The sequence below is a fragment of the Lethenteron reissneri genome, chromosome 5, assembly GCF_015708825.2.
Source record: "Lethenteron reissneri isolate LAM-NWPU_2019-01 chromosome 5, ASM1570882v1, whole genome shotgun sequence".
NCBI classification, from domain to species: Eukaryota; Metazoa; Chordata; class Hyperoartia; order Petromyzontiformes; family Petromyzontidae; genus Lethenteron; species Lethenteron reissneri.
Genome location: NC_083783.1, coordinates 10,166,892 through 10,188,919, shown reverse-complemented (window position 1 = coordinate 10,188,919; position 22,028 = coordinate 10,166,892). Strand labels below are relative to the sequence as shown.

Sequence of the window (22,028 nt, the reverse complement as noted above, 5' to 3'; positions counted from 1 at the left end):
CACTGGAAATCTTCGCACTTTTAAATCCCCGAGGTTGAAAACTCGTTTCTTGAGAACCGCTTTGTAGCACAGCTTAGTTTGTTGTCCTTGCCCCGCGCCTCCGCTTGGCGCGGTTGACTACGCACGGTGCGAGAGAAGTCTACAACCTGGACGTGCATACATCCTCCTCCTCCCCAGCCCCTGGTACAGACGGACGGAGCGAGACGCATCGGCGCTCCGAGCCTCGTCGTTGGCGAGCGTTGATAATGGACGGGGGGGGGGAGGTTGTTGAGAGGGGGGGGGGGGAACCCACAAGGAAGCGTTTTCTCATTCCCAGAAACATTTTGGTCGCCGTAGCTTCCTCGCGACACTACCGTGTTTACGTCATCTTGTTGATTTGGCGGTGCCAGATTTTTTAATTCCGCCCGCCTCTTGTTTGTTTTTCTCTCCCGTTGGCGAGCGTCAATTCGCTGCCCTGTTTAGTGGCGGTAACATTCCCCCCCCCCTCCACCAAGATGTTCGGCTGATGCGTCACATCTTGGTGTAACCGCGTCGACTCGCTAATGGCGCGTGCGGGAACGAGCACAGACGGGCAGGGAGAGGCGTGCACAGGCGGACAGAAAGGCGGGCACAGGCGGACAGAGGTGAGGCGCGCACAGGCAGACAGAGGTGAGGCGCGCACAGGCGGACAGAGGTGAGGCGCGCACAGGCGGACAGAGGTGAGGCGCGCACAGGCGGACAGAGGTGAGGCGCGCACAGGCAGACAGAAAGGCGTGCACAGGCGGTCAGAGAGGCACGCACAGGCGGACAGAGAGGCACGCACAGGTGGACAGAGGTGAGGCGCGCACAGGCGGACAGAGAGGCACACACAGGCGGACAAGGAAACACAGAGGCAGATCGAGAACTAAATGAATGGAGAAAAAAAAACCAGGCAGACAATTAGATAGACACGCAGATAAATGGACATGTGGAGTGATGGTGGTGCTGCTGATGGTGCTGGTGGTGCTGGTGGTGGTGCTGGTGGTTCTGGAACAGAGATTTTAACAGCTGGGTTTGATATTTCACTGACAGATTCAGCATCCTCAGGCAGGTGTCAGGTATGGGATCTTGGAAATTTTGAGAGTAAGCAAGGATTACACTCGAAGCTAAAGTGCACACAGATGTACACAAAAAAACTACCCCCTGTAGCCTTAACAGACTGTCAGCGAGGGGGTGGGTGGCCAGCACCACACCCAGCCGCCTTCGTCTCCCTAGTGCCGATGTTTACACACAGGCACTCATTTGAGGCCGAGTCGACCTAGGGGAGGCCCTGAACAGATTTAGAAAATCGTCACTCGTGTTGGCCATGAGCAGGAATCGAACTCGTGTTGTCTGGTTCGTAGCGCAGCGTGCTAACCACTACACTACCGCTCCCCACACACACACACACGGCACGTATGTACACACAACACGTGCATGCAATATGTGTGACATTAAACATGGTCATCGACTTAAAAAGATCCAGAATCTTTGACAGCTGCAGCAGCACCGCACGCTGCTGGCAGTGGCGCGTTCCTGGACAGCGATCCGCGCAACTTCTTAACAATGGAGAAATCCGATGAGCTATGAAGCCCTTTCTCACACATGTCCAGTAGGGTCAGAAAGTTCCAGTAGCAGCAGCATCATCATCATCGCCAAATGAACCCATGAGAAACCCATAACCACACGAACGCGGCGCTCGCGAGCGCGCTCTTACCGCTCTCACCGCTCGCTCACCGCTCCCACCGCTCGCTCACCACTCACACCGCTCCCACCGCTCGCTCACCACTCCCACCGCTCGCTCACTGCTCCCACCGCTCGCTCACCACTCCCACCGCTCGCTCACTGCTCACACCGCTCGCGAGTCGAGCGCTCACCGCGAGTCGAGGAAGATGAGTTTCATGTCGAGCGAGGCACGGAACATGAACATGTTGGTGTGCAGCTTGATCTCGGTGATGGCGCTGGGGGGCAGCGAGTGGCCCACGGCCACCAGGCCGACGTTCTGGTAGCACGCCTCGAACGGAGAGACGTCGAGGGCACACGGACGCACCTTCAGGTAGCCGCTGCAGTGGATCACCTGCCGGGCATGGGGGGGGAGGGATGAGCGTTGAGCGTATCGGGGCTGCTGTGGCGAGCAGCTGATACGGCAGAAAGCAGGGCACGAGGTTCGGAGTCCATGCTGATGGCGTTCCGGGTTTTTTTTTCCAGGGCCGCATTGTTACGATTTGTAATTGTCAAAAACAAAAAAGATTTGTAAAAGTGCCGTGGCCTGGCAAGGAGAAGTTTGACGAGTAATCGGTCAACGTGTCTAGGTCATGCCTCTTCTTCTTCTCCTCATAGCACGTGGGGTGTGAGGGGCTGGAGAGGGGAGGGGAAACGAAGGTGGAGGCCGCTACAATTTCCCACGTGATGATGATGATAAGGCGCTAAGGTGAGCTGTCATTTGTGGCCAGGTCGCTTCTGAAAGAGAGCTGTATAGTACAGTGGGCCTCATCTGTAAAAATACAAAATAGTTTTAGCTCATAGCTCGGAGGAATCGCGCCGGAGGTGGTGGGTTCGATCCCGGACCCTGGCGATGCTGCTGCTGTTGTAATTCTGGAGTCCGCGTGTTCGCTCTCTCTCTCCGTGGTGGTCCCAGCGCGGATCTTTCTCCGGGTTCTCCCTCCTCCACCTCCACACTGAGAATCAATGCGCGCTCAGATTCTCTGGCCGCGACCTCGCATTTCCGTACGCGTGGCGATGATGAAATCAACCACGACGACGATGATTAGTGATCCTCAAGCGGTTTTGCGCACCCCCCTTCTCCACATCGAGAATGAACGCGCGCTCGGATGATCTTGCCGCTACTATAAATTCCCACGTGCGGTGATGACGACGACGATGATATCGACCGCTGCGATGATGAGGCATCATCACGTGTGGCCAAGTCGCTTCCGAACGAGAGCTAAAGAACTAACAGCTTAGAGGGCGTTAATGTCCTTTGAGATTTTACGAGAAGCGCTCCCTAAATCTGTCGTAAATATTATTTAATATTTATTACAATTATTCTAATTATCATAATTATTTCTACCCTGGGAAAATAAAGCAGTTGTTTTTGTTGTTGTTTGGCGACCGTCACCATAACTGCAAGCCGTGCCATCGAGTGCCATCGAGTGCCTCTCCCTTACGGAGGTGACCCGAGGTGCTGTCGTATTTTTAGTCGCTCGTCCTTCCACCCCGCGCCTCCGATGAGCACGGCCGGCCACGTACGGCGCAAAAGAAAGATGCGGCGTGCGGTTACGTAACCAGGAGCCGGGTAAACCAGGTGGCTCTGCCCGACCACGTGCGGGAGGAGCGTCGCTGGTGACCGCTCATGACAGCGGCACCCCGGGGGGGTTGTTCACCTTGTATCCTCCGCACGTGAGCCCCGCGTTCCGCTTGGCCAGGACGCACTTCATGCGCAGGAAAAACGATCGCTCGATCTCGAGCTCCGCTGGAGGAGGACGGAGAGGGTGGTGGGTGGGGAGGGAGTGGAGAGGGGTGTGTGAGCAGCTGGTAAAGGGGCAGCCCCTGCAACTGCCCGCCTATGCCCCCCCCTCTCCGTCTCTCCGTCTCGAGACAGCCTGAGTAAAGCGTTCGTCCAGCAGTGGATCGATCGTGGCTGACGATGACGATTAACGTACCGTAACAACTAATAATAATAATTATTTATTTGATGCCATCACGTGAGTTAACATCCAATACAAATTTACGTCACAACATCAATTGTGGAAGTAATTAATGTAAGTCATTAATGAACACCCTCATTCACTTGGCATTATCATCTGGAAAAAAAATCACGTTAAATCAAATCGCATCATCATCATCATCATTCAAATACAATATCGTCCTTAGAATGATAAGCAACTGCTAACGTCATCCGCAAAATTGGCAAAGGCACAGGCCTGCTATTGCCCGCTCACGCCACCGCTGTCGGAAGAGCCTTCCACTGGAGGGAGATCTGGAGATACCCGCGATTGGGTACTTGGCCTTCTCTTCCCTGCCAGCAAGATGTCTTGGAGAAGGCGACAGTACCCACACTTCACCCCACGGCGCGCAATCCGACGCACGCCACGAGCGACCCCGTTTCGACTGCCACACCCGGGAGATGGAACCAGGGGGGAGTCTTCAGCGCACCGCACAGCGCCACCAACCCCAGCCACCCGGACATCTGAAGCGGTCTCGGGGCATCCGCTAGCTCCACTCGGCCTCAAACGGCGCTCCTGGCGCGGTGTCCCACCGTCACCCTCTCACCTTGCACGAAGTTGGAGTGGAAGGGCTGGTGGAAGGTCAGCACGGCCGTCATCTCGTCGTGATCGGCCGGGTGGATGTACTCAAAAATACTGTTCCCTGTCAATTCTACCTACACACACAGAGCGGGGCGGGCGGGTGGCACGGTCAGAGGCGGCGGCGGCGGGGGGACAGAGCCCCCCCCCCCTCCCTGGGAGAGGACTCCCCAGACCCCCCACCCCAGAGCCCCATGCCCACCACATTCACCCGCTGGGTCACTGGCACCGCACACCTGGATACCACCGACGTGACACAGAGAGAGAGATGTACACACAGGTTAGACACACGGGCAGAGAGACGGAGGGATTAGCAGAGAGTCGGACAGACAGGTTCATATTTAGACAGACAGGCAGGTGGATAGACAAACAGACAGACAGGTTGATGTACAGACAGAGCGACAGGTGGATATAGAGACAGATATAGAGGCCTGTGTATAGATGGACAGGCAGGCAGATGGATAGACAGACAGGCACACAAGCGAGCACACTGACAGGCGGATTAGCAGGTAGACACAGACGATCAGATGGACTGACAGGCAGACAGGTAGAGAGGGAGAGAGACACAGAGAGAGACGTAATCGCGTGAAGACGCACCGCAGGTACCGGGACCGAGGCACGGGAGGAACGCGGACAAGCCGGGCGAGGCAACGCGTCGACGCCCGAGTGTCTTATTGGGGACGCGAGCCGGCCGGCTCCCTCGGCGTTCTGGGCGACGGCGAATGGACGACGCGGAGCATCTTACCTGAGAGAGGCCCAGGTGGACCGATGCCGTCTCCGAGATGTACATGATCTTGCCGTCCGGAGCCACCACGAATATGAATCCGTCCAGCGTCTGTCCACCGACGAGACGCACCGAGAGCATTTGCGACCCGCGCAGCGTTTGTTTACGCGAAGTGAGCGAAACTCGCGTGCGCACCTAGCCTGGCACAAGCGCCGTGGCGGCGGCGGCACTGCCACTTAAATGGCGAGCGGCGGTTGTGGTTGTTGTTGTTGTTGTGGTGGTGGTGCAGCTACAAACCCCTCCTCTGCATCAGGTGGAAGGTTTTACGACACAACGTTTTACTCACGCGGCGAACCGACACACCCCCTGTTATTACACTTTTGTAATTGGTTAGTGTCTACATTACACGAGACACGCTTACATCGGTAGCATTCACTTCACATTTACTCCGGTAAATTGTAACGCGAGTGCGTTCTTGGCCACGTCTCAATGCTTTTGTTTGCTTGGTTTCACGGTGCGCGTGTGTGTGTGTGCGTGCGCGTGTGTGTGCGCGTGTGTGTCTGTGCGTGTGTGTGCGTGTGTGCGTGTGTGTGTGTGTGCGCGTGCGTGCGTGTGTGCGTGTGTGTGTGTGCGCGTGTGCGCGTGCGTGTGTGCGCGCGTGCGTGTGTGCGCGCGTGCGTGTGTGTGCGCGTGCGCGTGTGTGTGCGCGTGTGTGTGTGTGTGCGTGTGTGTGTGTGCGCGTGTGTGTGTGTGTGCGTGTGTGCGCGTGTGCGCTTGCGTGCGTTGACCTGCAGCAGATGTGAACCCAGCTCCCGGCCCACATTGTCAAGGGCACTGCTCCGGGCAGTGTGACCCCACGCCTCACCCAGACCTGACAGCGCACACACACACAAAAACAAAGACAACGGTAAAGATCCCCCGTGTAGCTTCAACAGACTGTCGGGGCAAGAGCTGTTAGCGAGCAGCACCTATGAAGGCCGTCACGGCGCACGCGGGGGCGGGTGGCCAACAACACGCCCGGCCGCCTTTGTCTCCCTCGTGAAGATGTTTACTACACACCGCACCAAGTACTCAGGACTAGTTCAGATAATCGTCATTGGTGGAATCGAACTCGGGTGGCCGGGTTCGTAGCGCAGAGCACTAACCTGCTACACTACCGCTCCCCACACACACACGGACACACAAAGACAAAGATCCCCCATGTAGCCTTCTTTTATTATTGCCCCAAAATAAATAAGAAATTGGGAGTGGTGGGGGTGGGAGAATAATAAAATATGGCTACACACGAGAGAGACGGCGCACGCAAGTGGACATCACAGAGCCAAATCTGAGACGTCACTTTTTCAAGTCACACCTTAGGTCCATATGCGTTGTAGGGTAGAGGGATGGCCAACACCTTCCACCCGCGCTACGCAATACGAGAGCAATGGTTTCACTCTCAAGAGCTGCCATTCGGCCACATTAAGCACAACAAACATATTCACAACTCACTGCGCTTTCGACCTCGGTTTACAATCTCAGGTGGCTTTCTGGATTCGAACCCAAGGGTCCGCAGTGGTGCAAGCCGTGCGCTCTGGTCTCCGAGCCGCGTGGTCACCTCGTGTCAGCCCACGCTGTCTGATTGAGTTGCTTCGAGCGCTGGGAGCGGGGCACGCTGCACATGTCGGCACAGCGCACAGAGGAGTGGTTATCGCTCGCAAACCACGACCTGGAAGCTGGTGTCTTCCAAATCCTGATGTCCACACACCACACGAGGTACTCATCGAAGGCCGAGTCGATCTAGGGGAGGCCCTGGGCTAATTCGGATTTTACCCGACATTGATGTTGGCTGTGACCGGGTATAGAATTTGGGCCACCGGGTTCGTAGTGCAGAGAACTAACCACTATGCTACCGATCTCCACACATGCACCTACAAGCGGCCTCGTGCACGAATACAAAGACAAGACAAAGATCCTCCGTATAGCCTTAACAGACTGTTGGGGAAAGTGCTGTTTGCGAGTAGCAGCCCGCCAGCCCTTATGAAGGCCGGCACGGCGCGCGAGGCGGTGGGTGGCCAGCACCACGCCCGGCCGCATTTGTGTCTGTGTCGAAAGCCTCAAAGTGCACGTAGCCTGGCACAAGCGCCGTCGTGATGTCACCATCGTTGTTGACCAGATTTGTGTAACTTTATTGACACGGGGCCATATGTTTGGTGTGCGTTGTCTTGCTTTCCGGAGATGATAAATTTGTAGGCCACCCCATACCCCTGATCATATGGGGGGGGGGGGGGGGTGGGGGATTGTTTGACCATACTTCACCAAATTGGTCAGTGCGGGTTTTTGAATTTGGTGGGGGGGGGGGGGGCAGCATTATGCGCAGCCCTTGCAATTGCCGGCTCAATCCACTGCTGGCGGAAAGCCCCAGAGATCCCTCGCTCGACACAAATCAAAGTGCCTCCTCGTCCACGGTCAGTAGAACATCTCGGTAGGTGGGTGACCCCCCCCCCCCCCACACACTTGAGCCCACCCTGCACACGCTCAGTAGAACATCTCGGTAGGTGGGTGACCCCCCCCCCCCCCCCACACACTTGAGCCCACCCTGCACACGACGTGCCTGAAATCAGTCCCGCTGTCTGCGGAAATGGACAGAGGCAGGAGTGAGGGGGGGGGGTAGAGGGGCCCGGATATAGGGTGGCAGGGGTGTGGAGGTGTGGGGGGTGGGTGTAGGGTGGCAGGGTTGTGGAGGTGTGGGGGTGGAGGTGAGGTGGGTGTAGGGTGACAAGAGGTGTAGAGGTGTGGGGGTGGAGGGGTCTGGGTATAGGGTGGCAGGGGAGTTGAGGTGTGGGGGGTGGAGGTGGGGTGGGTGTGGGGTGGCAGGGGTGTAGAGGTGTGGGGGTGTAGGGGTGGAGAGGTCTGGGTATAGGGTGGCAGGGTTGTAGAGGTGTGGGGGGGGGTGGAGGGGTCTGGGTGTAGGGTGGCAGGGAAATTGAGGTGTGGGGACAAGTGGCGGTGGGCATTGAACCAACTTCCAAGAGCGTTCTTTCTTTCTTTCAAACCCTGCCCGCTCAGCGGAGCTCGAACCGCGCGGTGCGAAGTTCCCCGCGTCCAAACCCCGTTCTGCCCAAAGAAGCCGCGGGCGGCACTTGATGGTTACGTAATGGGGTGGGTGGGTGTGGAGCGGGGGGGGATGGGGTGAGGCAGCAGGAGGAGGAGACACGCAACGAAGGGGACAGGATGGGCGAGTGGGGGCACATGAGCCCGCATACTGATGCAGAGATTACTGGCGAGGGAAAGTCATTAAGCGGTGTGGTCAGGCACTTTGCAAGCATCGGCCGCTAAACAATAAATCTTAGGGGATGCGCGCCACTGTGGACTTCTCCCTCGACGACGACGACAACCGCCGTTCGCCACTCAGTGGCGGTGACGTCACCGCGGCGCTTGTGCCAGACTAGGTGCACGTTAAGGCCACGTGGCAGTGCCGAACGCCCGCCGGCAGGAGGTCGCGGGGCAGACCCAGCAAGTGCCGTGGGTCGACTGACCGAGATGAGTGGCCGATGCATCACCACCTGCGGCCCCTACTGTGCCAACTTGCTGCGCTTTAGCCACCCGGCGCTCCGCTCGTTGTTCTGAGCGTCGCTCCTCTTGACACAACGCACACACGCACGTGACACCACCAACAACAACAACACCCAATCACACCGTTTGTGTGGGGGGGGCGACGTTTCGGGCAATGGACCCTTCATGGCATCGCTGCCAATGCAAGTTTAGGTCAACACGTGGTGTCCGAAACACCGTGGCCTTTATTTAATTAATACATATGTGATGGACAACTCGGCACCCGTACACAGCACTTGTCAATCCACTGCTGGATGAGGGCCTCCCCACGCCTGCCCGTTGCTGGTCGTCATAGAAGTGCGGTGCAACACTGGATTGATCCGCACTGCCCTCTGCATACCTTTGCGTTCGTACACAAATACACGTGCACGATATAAAAAGGCAAAGGTCCCCCGTATAGCCTTAACAGACTGATTGGGCAAACGCCAATGAATGTCGGCACGGGTGGCCAGCAATGCGGAGCTCTACACGCCGTACCAGGTACTCAGTTCAGGTTGAGTCGACCTAGGGTAGGCCCAGGACCGGTTTAGATAATCGTCACCTGGTGTTGACCGTGAGCGGGAATCGAACTCGGGTGGCTAAGCTCGTAGCGTGGTGCGCCAATCACTGCGCCACCGCTTCCCATACTTAAGACAAAGAACCCAAGTACAGTATAGCCTTAGCAGACTGTATGGGCAAGTGCTGTTAGCGAACACCTATCAAGGCCGGCACGGCACACAAGGGGATGCAGTGGCCAGGACCACGCCCGGCCGCCTTTGTCTCCCCAGTGGCGATGTTTACACACCGCACCGGGTACTCTATTTGAGGCCGAGTAGACCCAGGGGAGGCCCAGGACCCGTTCAGATAATATAATCGTCACCAGTGTTGGCCGTGAGCGGGAATCGAACCCGGGTGGCCTGGGTTCATAGCGCAGTGCGCTAACCGCTACACCACCGCTCCCCACCACACACACACAGACACACACACAGACGCGCACCCTGCCACACACACAGACACACAGACGCGCACCCTGCCACACACAGACACACACACATACGCGCACCCTGCCACACACAGACGCGCGCGTTCATCAAGGAAGACACAGGTACGCCGCGCGTTTTGCTCATTGCATTTAAATGAGAGCTGGGGGTGACCGCCTGTGGCCAAGGCGTGAACATGCGCGGGTGCGACTCGGCGTCTCCCCCCCGCCCGCCCGCCCCGCCGTCTCAACGCGGGCCCGGGGTGAGTACGGAGGGGAGAGAGAGACGAGGGGGGAGGGCGGGTAGGAGAGCATCGGGGTAATCATCACATCAGCATTCTGCGCCACGTGGAGGCGAGTGCTCTACACGTGTAATATTAGAAGAGGGGGGGGGGGGGTATTTGACACACATACATATACACACGGATATTGTATGCATGCATAGAGAGAGAGGAGAGAGAGCGATGGAGAGAGACTGTTACAATGCGTGCACACAAATAGAATACAAACATCACTCCCCCACCAGCCATACGTACGTATGGGGTCTTTGCTGGGAGCAAGTGCTGTTAGCGAGCACCCATTAAGGCAAGAGGGAAGCCCTACGGATGTGAATGGTATCGTGGCATCCATCGAGAGAGATACAAAGACAAAGGTCCCCCGTATAGCCTGAGCAGACTGTTGGGGCAAGCGCTGTTCGCGAGCACTAATGACGGCCGGCATGGTACACGAGGGGGTGGGTGGCCAGCACCACGCCCGAACGCCTTTGTCTCCCCAGTGGCGATGTTTACACCGCCAACAGGTGCTCGTACGAGTCTGAGTCGACCTAGGGGAGGCCCAGGACCGGTTCAGATAATCGTTACTGGTGTTGGCCGTGAGCGGGAATCGAATTCGGGTGGGCGGGTTCGTAGCGCAGCGCGTTAACCGCTGCACCACCGCTCTTCAAGAGCCCCCCCCCCCCCTACACACACTACACACCACAACACGCACAAGCCAACCAAAAAAAAAACCTTGTCTCCATGGCAGCCACCCCCTCCTAATGATCCACTAATTATCCAGGATACAAATATATTATCTTCCTGCTACTCCCTCCTCCTCCACCACCACCGCTGCCGCCACCACCACATTAGGTATTTAATTCAACTCAAATCGATGGCCATTTAATTGTAATCAGGGGCTCCTTTGCATTTTTATTGACTTCACGTGGAACTGCGAGCAGAATTGTACGGCATTACCATTAAGTATGATTACCGTCCTCATAACTATGCCATCGTTACAATATTTGTATTTATTACTTTATAAGAGACTGGGAAAACATGTGTGCGTGTTTCTTTAATTATATATGTTATATATTTTTGCTGCGTTGCCTGCAGTTCGAGTGCAGAATAAAGACGGGTGAGAGTGTGATTTTTTTTGCTTTGTAAGTCGCGAGAGTTCAAATATTGATCGTCATCATCATTACCATCAACCACAGAACCACCGCCATTCATTAATATCACCATAATAATATATTAGAATTATCACGATCGTTACTGTAATGATCACACCGCACTAAAATCATCATGTCCACCACCACGATCATCATCATCATCATTGACGTCATCACCGTTGTGATTATCGTCAGTGTCACACGTCAGCCATCACTTTAACCACCACACATCTTTAGCATCATCACCAAGAACCACTGCTGTTCATGAGCGCATTCTCTCACCCCAATTAACTCTACCTCTCTGGCCTGTCTATGTGCTATGAAGGGCCATTGCCCGAAACGTCACCTATTATATTTGTTTGTTTTAAGGCCACACACACAGTGATAAATTATTGGCGAGTGTGTTTAGGGTATGATCTTAAATTGTGATTGTGCAAAACTGCCATCACAGCACCACCGACTAATGTGTTTCACTCTGATCATTATCACCGTCACGATCATATAATCATTATCATCACTGTTGTTATCATCATAATCATCATCACCTATCCAAGTCCCGCTTTTTAAAAACGACAATGACATCCTCCCCCTCCCTCACCCCGCTGGCTAATTAAAAGAAAATGTAATTCAAGTTGATGTTGGTGAACCACGTGGTAACTTAAGGGACTCCGCGATGAGACTAATTTGGAACGAGTCACATGGCGTCTCCAGAACATCAAATCAAAACTGAGACGTTCCAGAGTTGACAATTACAGCATTGGCTTCGCGGCCCAATCACGCAACCCTTTGAACCGTAACTTCTAAAAGCCTTAGACTCATCTCACAAAAAATACCCATAGACTTACATAGAGATCCACATACTCACACAGAGACCTATGGACTCACGTAGCGATCAAGAGACTCACATAGATATCCATTGAAAAAACTGGAATGCGCTGACAGGGTCATCTACAGTGCTCGAGACCCAGAGACTCATCAATACCAAAATCCGCCATTCGCCACTAAGTGACTGTGACGGTACCAGGCTAGGTGCACTTTGAGGCCACGTGAAGTGTCGAAGTCTCTCCAACAGAAAGTCTTGGGACAGACCCAGCAGGTGCCATAAGTCGGCTCACTGAAATGACCTGTAGATGCACCATCGCTACCCCCTAGATTCACACTCAGAGGGACCTACAGACTTACAATCCGATAGACTAACACGAAGACCGAGTGACTCACGTAAAGACCAAGAGACTCACATGAAGTGCCATAGACTCAGAGACCCACAGACTTTCACAGAGAGCTCATCACTGGTACAGCAACATCATCACTATCATCATCACCACCACACACTACCTCTGTGTTCCAATTATCAACGAGTCGACCCGCAACTCGCCATCACCCGATGTTCGTGATGTGATGTTGACGTCACCCAAACTCACTTAGGGATTATGGGTAGCTGTGTGAGTCTATGGGTCTCTATGTGAGTCTATGGGTCATTAATGTAAGTGACTTAGACGTCACCTGAGTGCATTAACGATGCCCTGAAGTGTAACTTTATACGTATTAAAAATACATATATTCAAATTAAACAAGCTTAAATTCGTGTCGGACATATCCACTCAGACAAAGGCAGAGACTCCCCGTATCGTTACGCAAACTGTTGGGACGCATGCTGTTGGCGAGCACCTATTAAGGGCAGGACGGCAGACGAGGGGGGTGGTGTGGTTAGTACCACAGCAGGCCGCCTTTGTCTCCCCAGTGCTGATGTGTGACACACACAACAGCGGGGACTCGCTTCAAGGGCTAGTCCTCTTAATGGGATGTCTCTGGACCGCTTCAGATATCACGCATCAGTGATGTAAGCGCGGATAGGAATCGAACTCAGGTCTCAAGTAGAGCATACGTATAGGGGGTGGAGCGGTGGCGCAGTGGTTAGCGCACTGCACTATGAATCAACTTGGCAACCTGAGTTCGAATCCCGGCCACGGCTAACATCAGTGGCGAGTGATAACCTCAACGGCCCCTGTAGCACCAACCGGTCCAGCGTGGTGAAGTATGGTCAAACAACTCCCATGACCGACATGGCATTGGGGAGGCACTCATCCAGCAGTGGAGTTTGCCAATGGTGTTTAGAAACGTAATTAAAGTACGTTATTATTGTTGCATTCGTCGGCAAATAATAATGCAATTTTATTTATCTACCAACTGTTAGTCCAAACATTTAACATTAATATTGTTGGGCTTATTTGGGAAAGCGGTTGGCGTATTAGAATGATATTGCTGCTAGTTGCAGTAATGTTTACACATACAGTACACAGAGGCAATGTTCATGAATACTTATTCACAGCAACAACAGTTGCCATTCACTCATTGGCGCGATGACCTCGCCAACGCTTGTGCCAGGCTAGGTACACCAAACAAACACACAAAGACAAAGCTTCCCTGTCTAGCCGTTAAATAGACTGTTGGGGCAAGTGCTGTGCACGAGTAGAACCTATCAGGCCGGCACGGCAGCGGGTTCGGTGTCAAACACAACGCCCGGCCGCCTTTGTCTCCTTCGTGGCGATGTTTATTCATCGCACCAGGTAGTCATTCGAGGCTGAGTGGACCTAGGGGAGAGGCCCACGACTGGTTCAGATATAATCGTCACCGTTGTTAGCTACGCGCCCACCTTAACAGCACTTGCCCCAATAGTCTGTTCAAGGCTACCCGGGGGGGACGCTTTGTATCGTTGTGGATTTGTTTTTGTATTTTCCTTAAATCTAAAATGTGCATCGTAGTGTCAGCTATCGCCCGTTGTCGGCGGGGAGAGAACATTGACGGTGATGATGAGTGCCAGACCATTCCTTGGCGCTGCGCTTACAAGGGGGAGGAGGAATCCAGATATTAAACTGCAGTCACGCGCACGCCGATCGAGACGAAGGGAGCGAGCGAGAGCAATAATTGCGGAACATTTACAAAGCGTAGCGCTTTGCTCGTGGTTGCTACATTGAGGCTGCGAGGTCGCTATCGTGCACTGCGTGTGTGAGTGTGAGTGAATATACGTCTTGTGGGGAGCGGTGGTGGAGCGGTTAGCGCGCTGCGATGCGAACCTGGCCACCCGAGTTCGATTCCCGCTCACGGCCGACAACAGTGACGATTATCTGAACAGGTCCTGGGCCTCCCCGAGGTCGACTTGGTCTCAAATGAGTACTTGGTGCGGTGTGTGAACATCGCCACTGGGAGACAAAGGTGGCCGGGCGTGGTGCTGGGCACCCACCCCCTCGTGTACCGTTCCGGCCTTCAAAAGGTGCTCGCGAACAGCACTTGCCCCAACAGTCTGTTACAGGCTATACGGGGGATCTTTGTGTTTTTTTTAGGTTTTGCCAAAAACACTCTCCGCGGGTTCGAGTACGGAACAATGTTGTACCTTTATATAGAGACGCCGACTCATCCGGCCATGATGATGATGCTGCTTTTGTGTTGACAGCAGGTGCGCAAGCACAAACAACAACAACAACAACCATTCCGTGTCAATAACACCGTGGTCTTAGCAAAAAAGATATAATTGTCAACGTTTCGGGTAATGGCACCTTACGTCCTTATGAAGCATGATTATTGCCCGAAACGTCGCCTATATATTTATTTGCACTTTTCAGACCACGGTGTTATTGAGGAATGCGTTGCGTTTTTGTCTTACCGTAGACAGTGTGTAATATAAATATAGACATGAAGGTCAAGATCCCCCCGAGTAACCTGAACATAGACTGTTGGGGCAAGTTCTATAAGCGGGGCAGGACGCATGAAGGCCGGCACGGCACACGAGGGGGTGGGTGGGGGCACAACGCCCAACCGCCTTTGTCTCCCCAGTGGCGATGTTTACACAGAGCACCCGGGTACTCATTCGAGGCCGGGTCAACACACACACAGACACAAGTACATATGTAGGCGCACACACGCGCAGACATATATACTCACACGTTCATGTATATTACACATACATGTTTTATGTCAGTAGAGAACATCATCATCATCATTTTTTAAAAACATGCGGTCATTTAAATCGATCGTCTTTCGAATTTGCATGTTCAGTGATAATGATGCCGATGCTACATCGAGTGAATGATGATTGCAGTAATGAAATGGCAATTATTTTGCAATTAGAATGTATAGATTTTTAATACGAATGTTTGCCGTGTATATGATAATACGTATTTATAGAGGATTATACAGTGTACAGTACATGTAAGTCAGAATATGTCTTATCATGCACTCTCTTTCGACTCCAGTGTGGCCGCTTTGTTTCACCAATGCTGATGTTTTAGACACCGCATTTTTAAGGCTGAGTCGACCGAGGGGAGGCCCAGGACTGGTTCTGGAATCGAACCCGGACAGCCGAGTTCATAACGCAGTTGCGCTAACCACTGCGCCACCGCTCCCCACTATACGTGTGTATAATGATACACACACATCGAGTGAATTTACTGCCTATTTAAAACCCGTAGCAATATAGATTTTGTATTTAATTCGGTAATACAATTATTGTAGTCGGTATAAGTGTTCATATGTATTTATATTCTAGTAATATACCTACCGATGTAGGTGTGTATTATATGCAATTTTTATTTGTGTGCATAAATATTGTGCGTGTAGTTACGTTATATGTCTAAGATGATACGTATTTTTTAGACCGTACATGTGTTTGTACTTTGTGAGTGTGTACGTTAAATTGTGACACTGTAAACACTTTAAACTAAAGTGCCTATGTACTAAAAAGAAAAATAATCATTTTATGTACAGCACGTTAAACGCAACTAGAATGAAAATGATGCTTACGCATGGATTCTGTAACGATTTCCAGTCCGCATGTATCATGAAGCATTTCAATATCGAGTATAACGATCCTGGTCAATAACCAATTTGTCCGATGTTATCTGGACTCAGTCCCTTAAATGACACACGACTCAATAACAAAGTTGAAATTACTTCGGATAAAATGTCCGAAAGTTCTCGTCGGAGATTGTTTGGCTGTCTACGTGAGTCTCTGGGTCACTATGTGTCTATCGGTATCTATTTGAGTTTGAGTATTTATTAGAGTCTACGGGTATCTATACAGGCTATGGGTCACTCTACGAGTCCGTGGGTATATATGCGAGTCTATGGGTCACTATGGGTCTTTGTGGGTCTCTTGAGTCTTTGGAAGATGTTGGAACAGTTGGGTCGGACTTTCTCGTCGGGAAAGAGTGGCAGTGCAAATGCGTTGCGTGCACGACGGGGCCTCTTGTACGTGATCTTGACGTGGCTTACAAATGAAAACGAACGTGCCGATTATTCTTCCACACCATTGTCACATTATATAAATAATGTATACAGAATCCAATATTCCTACTATTTTCTTATTCCTTAAGTCTACGGTACGAATGCTATGATGAACTCGGAGACCTGCGTTCAATTCCTGTCCGCGCTAACATCAGCGGTGCGTGATATCTCAGACGGTCCAGAGCCTTCCCATGAGCCGACTCGGCCTTCAATGAGTACCCGCTGTTTCATGTGTAACACATTGGCACTGGAGTGACAAAGGCGGCGGGCGGTTGTGGTTTAAACCACATCACCCCCTCGTCTAACGTTCCACCTTTAATAGGTGCTCGCCAACAGCACGCGTCCTAACAGTCTGTGTAACTATGTCCGGCACGAATTTAAGCTGATTTAATTTGAAAACAAATATCTTTTTTTTACCTATAAAGTAACACTTGAGCGCATCGTTAAGGCACTCCAGTGACGTAAAAGTCACTTACATAGTCACCCATACACTCAGAGAAAGACCCATATAATCAGAGAGAGACCCATTAACTCAGAGAGCCATAGACTCACACAGAGACCCACAGACTCACACAGAGAGCCACAGACTCACACAGAGACCCACAGACTCATACAGAGAGCCACAGACTCACACAGAGACCCACAGACTCACACAGAGACCAACACTCTCCGTGCGAGTTTGGGTGACGTCTCCATCACATCACGAACATCATTGGCGGTTGGCCATCACCAGTCGTAGGTGATGGCGAGATGTGGGTGGACTCGTTGATTATTGGAACACAGAGACAGTGTGTGTGGTTGGTGATGAACGCGTGAACGTCAATACGTGGACAGTAATTATACATTGAGACACAAAAAACACAGAAGGGCACGTGACAGGCCCAGGTGTCATGGCTTGCCAGACTCCCATACAAAGGCAAACACTAAGATCCCCCGTATAGCCTCAACATACTATTGGGGCAAGTGCTGTTAGCGAGCACTTATGAAGGCCGGCACGGTACACGAGGGGGGTGGGTGGCCAGCACCACGCCCGGCCACGTTTATCTCTCCAATGGGGGACGTTTATACATCGCACCACAGACTAATTTTAAGGCCGTGCCGACCGCGGGGAGGGCCCCAGGAGCGGTTCAACTGTTCGCCACTGGAATTGGCCGTGAGCGGGAATCGAGGTTCTGCAGCGCACTGCGATGGTGACCCGGCGTGCCGGGCTGGACACGACGCTGCACTACACGCGCAGTCACTCGAGACGACACCCGAGTAGCGGCTCTGCCAAGCTCGGTGTAGACGTCACCGTCACACAAACATCGCCGTGCTGCCCGACATCTCTGACGCGACGCAGATGCTCGCCTGGATTGGGGGTGGGGGTCTCAGTCGAGACGCTCTCTCTCACCCTCTCTGTGTGTGTCAGTAGATCAGAATCTTTATTTTATACCGGAGGAATCTGATGAGCTATGAAGCCTCTTCTTCACAGACTTCCAGTAGAGCCACTCTCTCCCATCCTTGTTTCAGTAGATCGGAATCAGAATCCTATTTTTATACCGGAGGAATCCGAAGAGCTATAAAGCTCTTCTTCACTGATATCCAGGAGACAAAATCTCCCCTCTGGGTGTCTCACTTCCGTTCAGTAAGATCACTAAAGTTGTCTCAATTCAAAGTCTACGCGGCGCCTATGAATTATTTCAAAAAGTTGTAAAGAGAGAATGGCAGAGAAGCAGACGGATAGACAGACTCCCACTCTATTACCTACTATATAAAGACAAAGACCCCCCGTATAGCCTAACAGACCGTTGGGGCAAGTGCAGTTAGCGAGCACCTATGAAGGGCAGAACGGAAAATGAGGGGGTAGGTGGCCAGCACCACGCCCGACCGCCTTTGTCTCCCCAGGGGCGATGTTTACGACACACCGCACCAGGTACTCATTTGAGGTCGAGTCGACCTACGGGAGACCAATCGCCGGTTAAGACAATCGTCGATGATGTTGACATACACAGACGACGATATTCCTCCTCGACATTTGAACCTCATGGCGGGACCCCATAAGGTTAAAATGTATTTCCAGATTTAAAAAAATAAAATCAAAGCTATGTTTTACATAACCCATAGACCGCACAGCCTTCTCGCAGTGCATTCATTCAGCAGCATTGCTTAAGGTACCGGACAGTACTCGCAAATACATACTGCACACATACCTGCAGTGCTATACAGGATGGGCCAGATGTTTTGTGACCCCTCAAATTTTTATCTCTTTGCATATTATTTTCTGTTTTAAATAAACCTTCTTTAAAAAAATAACGTTTTTTTAATAGAATTAAATGGAGGTCACTCGACATCATCTGGACCACCCCTAAAAAATATTAGACGGTGGTGGTCACTAACACACAAGCTGGACTTGACGGATTGTGCTGCGTACTCAACATCAAGGCGACCGCGTTCCAACGGGTCAGGCCACCAACGGCCGATCCGGTCCACCGACGGCAGATCCAGTCCGTGCGGCATTGGCGGCCGAATCCGTGCTCCGCGCATCCACTCCACGTCTTCCCTTGCACAACCCGGCTCAACAGAATCACGTTGATGCCGATTGGCCAACTTCGCGATCAGCGCAAATCACCTGATGCCAGTGGCTCCGCCCGCGTAGGTCACTGAAAAGCGTAAAGCGGAGTCCGCGCTCGAGACGCACGTCTCACGCGCATGCTGAAGTCTCTCTCTTGTGTTCGGGCAAGCGAGTGTTTGCGAGCACCTATTTAATGTCCAGGGTGGGTGGGGGATGGGGACTCTACACCACCACTACTCTATATTTCACCAAGGATGGACGTTATTTTTCACCCGCTGGAATATTGAGGCTCGCGGCCACAGCCCGAGCGAGAGGTGAATGATCGATGCGGTGTGCCGGTTGCCACAAAAGACAAAGATCCCCGGTATAGCCTGAAACAGACTGTTGGGGCAAGTGCTGCTAGCGAGGAGCACCTATGAAGGCCGGCACGGCACACGAGGGGGTGGATGGACAACACCACGCCCGGCCGCCTTTGTCTCCCCAGTGGCGATGTTTACACATCGCTCCAGGTACTCATTTGAGGCCGAGTCGACCTAGGGGAGGCTCAGGACCGGTTCAGATAATCGTCACTGGTGTTGGCCGTGAGCGGGCATCGAACCCGGAAGGCCAGGTTCGTAGCGCAGCGCGTTAACCGCTACACCACCGCTCCCACACATAGATGCCGTCACACACGCGCCTGGCACGCAGGAGGACGTGGGTTCGATCCCGGGACCCCGGCGATTCTGCTGTTGTACGTCTGGAGTCCGCGTGTTCCCCTTCTCCCCGTGGTGGTCCAAGCGTGGATCGATTCCTCCGGGTTTTCCCTCCTCCCCCTTCACACTGAGAATCAATGCGCGCTCGGATGATTTAGCCGCGACCTCACATTTCCGTACGCGTGGCGATGATGATATCAACCACGACGACGATGATTCGTGATCGTCATGTGTGGCTAGCACGCCTCAAAATGAGAGCTAACAGCTCCATTGACTTCACCTGATAAACAAACGAGTTTAGTTTTCGTATAGCAAAGACAAACGTCCCCTGTATAGCCTTAGCAGACTGCTGGGGCAAGTGCTGTTAGCGAGCACATGTGAAGGCCGCCACGGCATACGAGGAGGCGGGTGGCCAGCACCACGCCCGGCCGCCTTTGTCTCCCGATGTTTACACACTCGTATCCGGTATTCACTTAAGGCCGAGTCGACGTAGGGGAGGCCCAGGACTGGTTCAGATATTCTTCACTAATCTTGGCATCCACACACACACACACACTGGCACACCCACACAGAAACTTGCACAGAGAGATTTGCACACACACACTTTCACGCACGCACTTTCACACACACACACTTGCATAAAGACACACGCACATAGAGACGCGAAAAGACCTCGAATAGCCTCATACTTGAGTGCAAATCCATGCGTGGGGCCAACACAGCCCTTTCGTCCTTTGTAGGGACAGATTAAAGACGATCCACATCTTACAACGCGATCCAATAACAGTCACAGCCAGCCCCACACCCCACACCCCACCACCCACCCACCCACCCTCCCATCACCATCGACACCACCCAGCCACTCATTACCACCACCTCCATCACCCACCAACCGATTACCACCACCACCACCCACACAACTCACCAACCCTACTCATTACCACCACCTCCATCACCCGCACACCCATTACTACCACCACCACCCACCCTCTCGCCACCACCACCACCCCCGCCACCCACCCACCTATCCATTACCATCACCACCACGAACATTCCACCCATCCACTCACTCACTTCACCATCCACCCACTATCATCACCACCCACTCACCACTGTAACCACTAACCCCACTCAACCACCCATCACCACCACCCACCCACCACTCTAACCACTAACCCCACTCAACCACCCATCACCACCACCCACCCATCACTGTAACCACTAACCCCACTCAACCACCCATCACCACCACCCACCCATCACCACCACCCACCCATCACTGCAACCACTAACCCCACTCAACCACCCATCACCACCGCCACCCCAATCCTAACTTCCCATCGCAGCTCTCACTTTCATTACAGCTCTCTCGCTCTCTCTCTCGCGCTCTCTTTCAGATAATTCCCATCTCGTGTGAGGAGGTCTCTTCAGGAATGTAAATCTGGGCGCGCTTTCGGTAAATGGAAAGTTAATCTCGGGCCGACAACTTCAAAGCAAATAATGATGCTGTGCGCGATGTCCGCGGTGGGGGGTGCGGGGTGCCTTGTGTTCAGGGAGCGGTGGCGCAGCGGTTAGCGCAACTCGGGAACGCGGCGTCGACTAACATCGGTGGCGATTATGCAAAACGATCCTGGGCACTCCCCTAGGTCGACTCAGCCTCAATTGAGTATCCGGTGGGCTGTGTAGTAAACATGGCCTGCTGGGGAGTTGCCCAGGACCGGTTCACACATGCATACGTACCCACACTAATATATTGTTTCCATGCATACCGTAGCTCAGAGAAGACGTCTGCAATTATAAACACTGCTGCTTAATCGAAATGAAACACATAGGCGACGTTTCGGGCAATGGGCCTTCCTCATCAGTAAACAAATACATGTTCGTACTATAAAGAGATGGCAATTGCCCCAACACGTGATCGATGCATGTGTCTCTGTCTTGTCGTGCAGCGTTATCGGTGCCGAGTCGCTGTTGGACTGTGCTTGTGCACCCAGCAGCAGGAGCAGCAGCAGTGGCAGCATCGCCGCAGAATTGGAACTTTGATCCTCACCCATGTCGTACGGGTCGTTACTTTGTGCGTGACATTGTCTAGGAGTCGTCTGGAATTACTTTTGCTCCATTGCCCAAGTGTGCATTTGCCGTTGAAAAATCGACAGGAATTGATGTACTTTATTTATTAGTAGTTCGATTATTTTATTTCCCATGACTTGCGTTCCTCTGCACTGCTGTCGCGTTTTGCATCATTGTTGTTTGCTGTTGGTGTTGTTGTTGTGAAAAGGAGCTTCATAGCTCATCGGATTCCTCCTCAAGGCCGAGACGATAATCGCGACTCTGGATCTGTGCCGACGGGCAGCGGTCTCCGTCGAGCGAGAGACGAGTTCCCAAGACGCGAAGGCGACCGAGGGGGAGAAGGAGAGAGCGGAGGAGGAGGAGTGGAGGAAGGAGGGCAGGAAGAAAGGAAAGATGTGGCCTCGAAATTGAAACAAGCGAATGATGTCATTT

At 52.9% G+C, this 22,028-nt stretch overlaps 1 protein-coding gene across 1 annotated transcript in view; it reads right to left on the bottom strand.

Annotated features, from left to right (window-relative positions):
• Positions 1-22,028, bottom strand: part of LOC133352499 (single-minded homolog 2-like) — a 68,552-nt gene that overhangs the window by 9,740 nt on the left and 36,784 nt on the right. The window contains exons 2-6 of the mRNA XM_061568183.1: positions 5,814-5,896; positions 5,047-5,136; positions 4,270-4,378; positions 3,381-3,469; positions 1,875-2,074 (exon numbers count right to left, since the gene is read on the bottom strand). Coding sequence (XP_061424167.1) covers positions 1,875-2,074; positions 3,381-3,469; positions 4,270-4,378; positions 5,047-5,136; positions 5,814-5,896 — 571 coding nt within the window. The remainder of the gene's footprint in view (positions 1-1,874; positions 2,075-3,380; positions 3,470-4,269; positions 4,379-5,046; positions 5,137-5,813; positions 5,897-22,028) is intronic.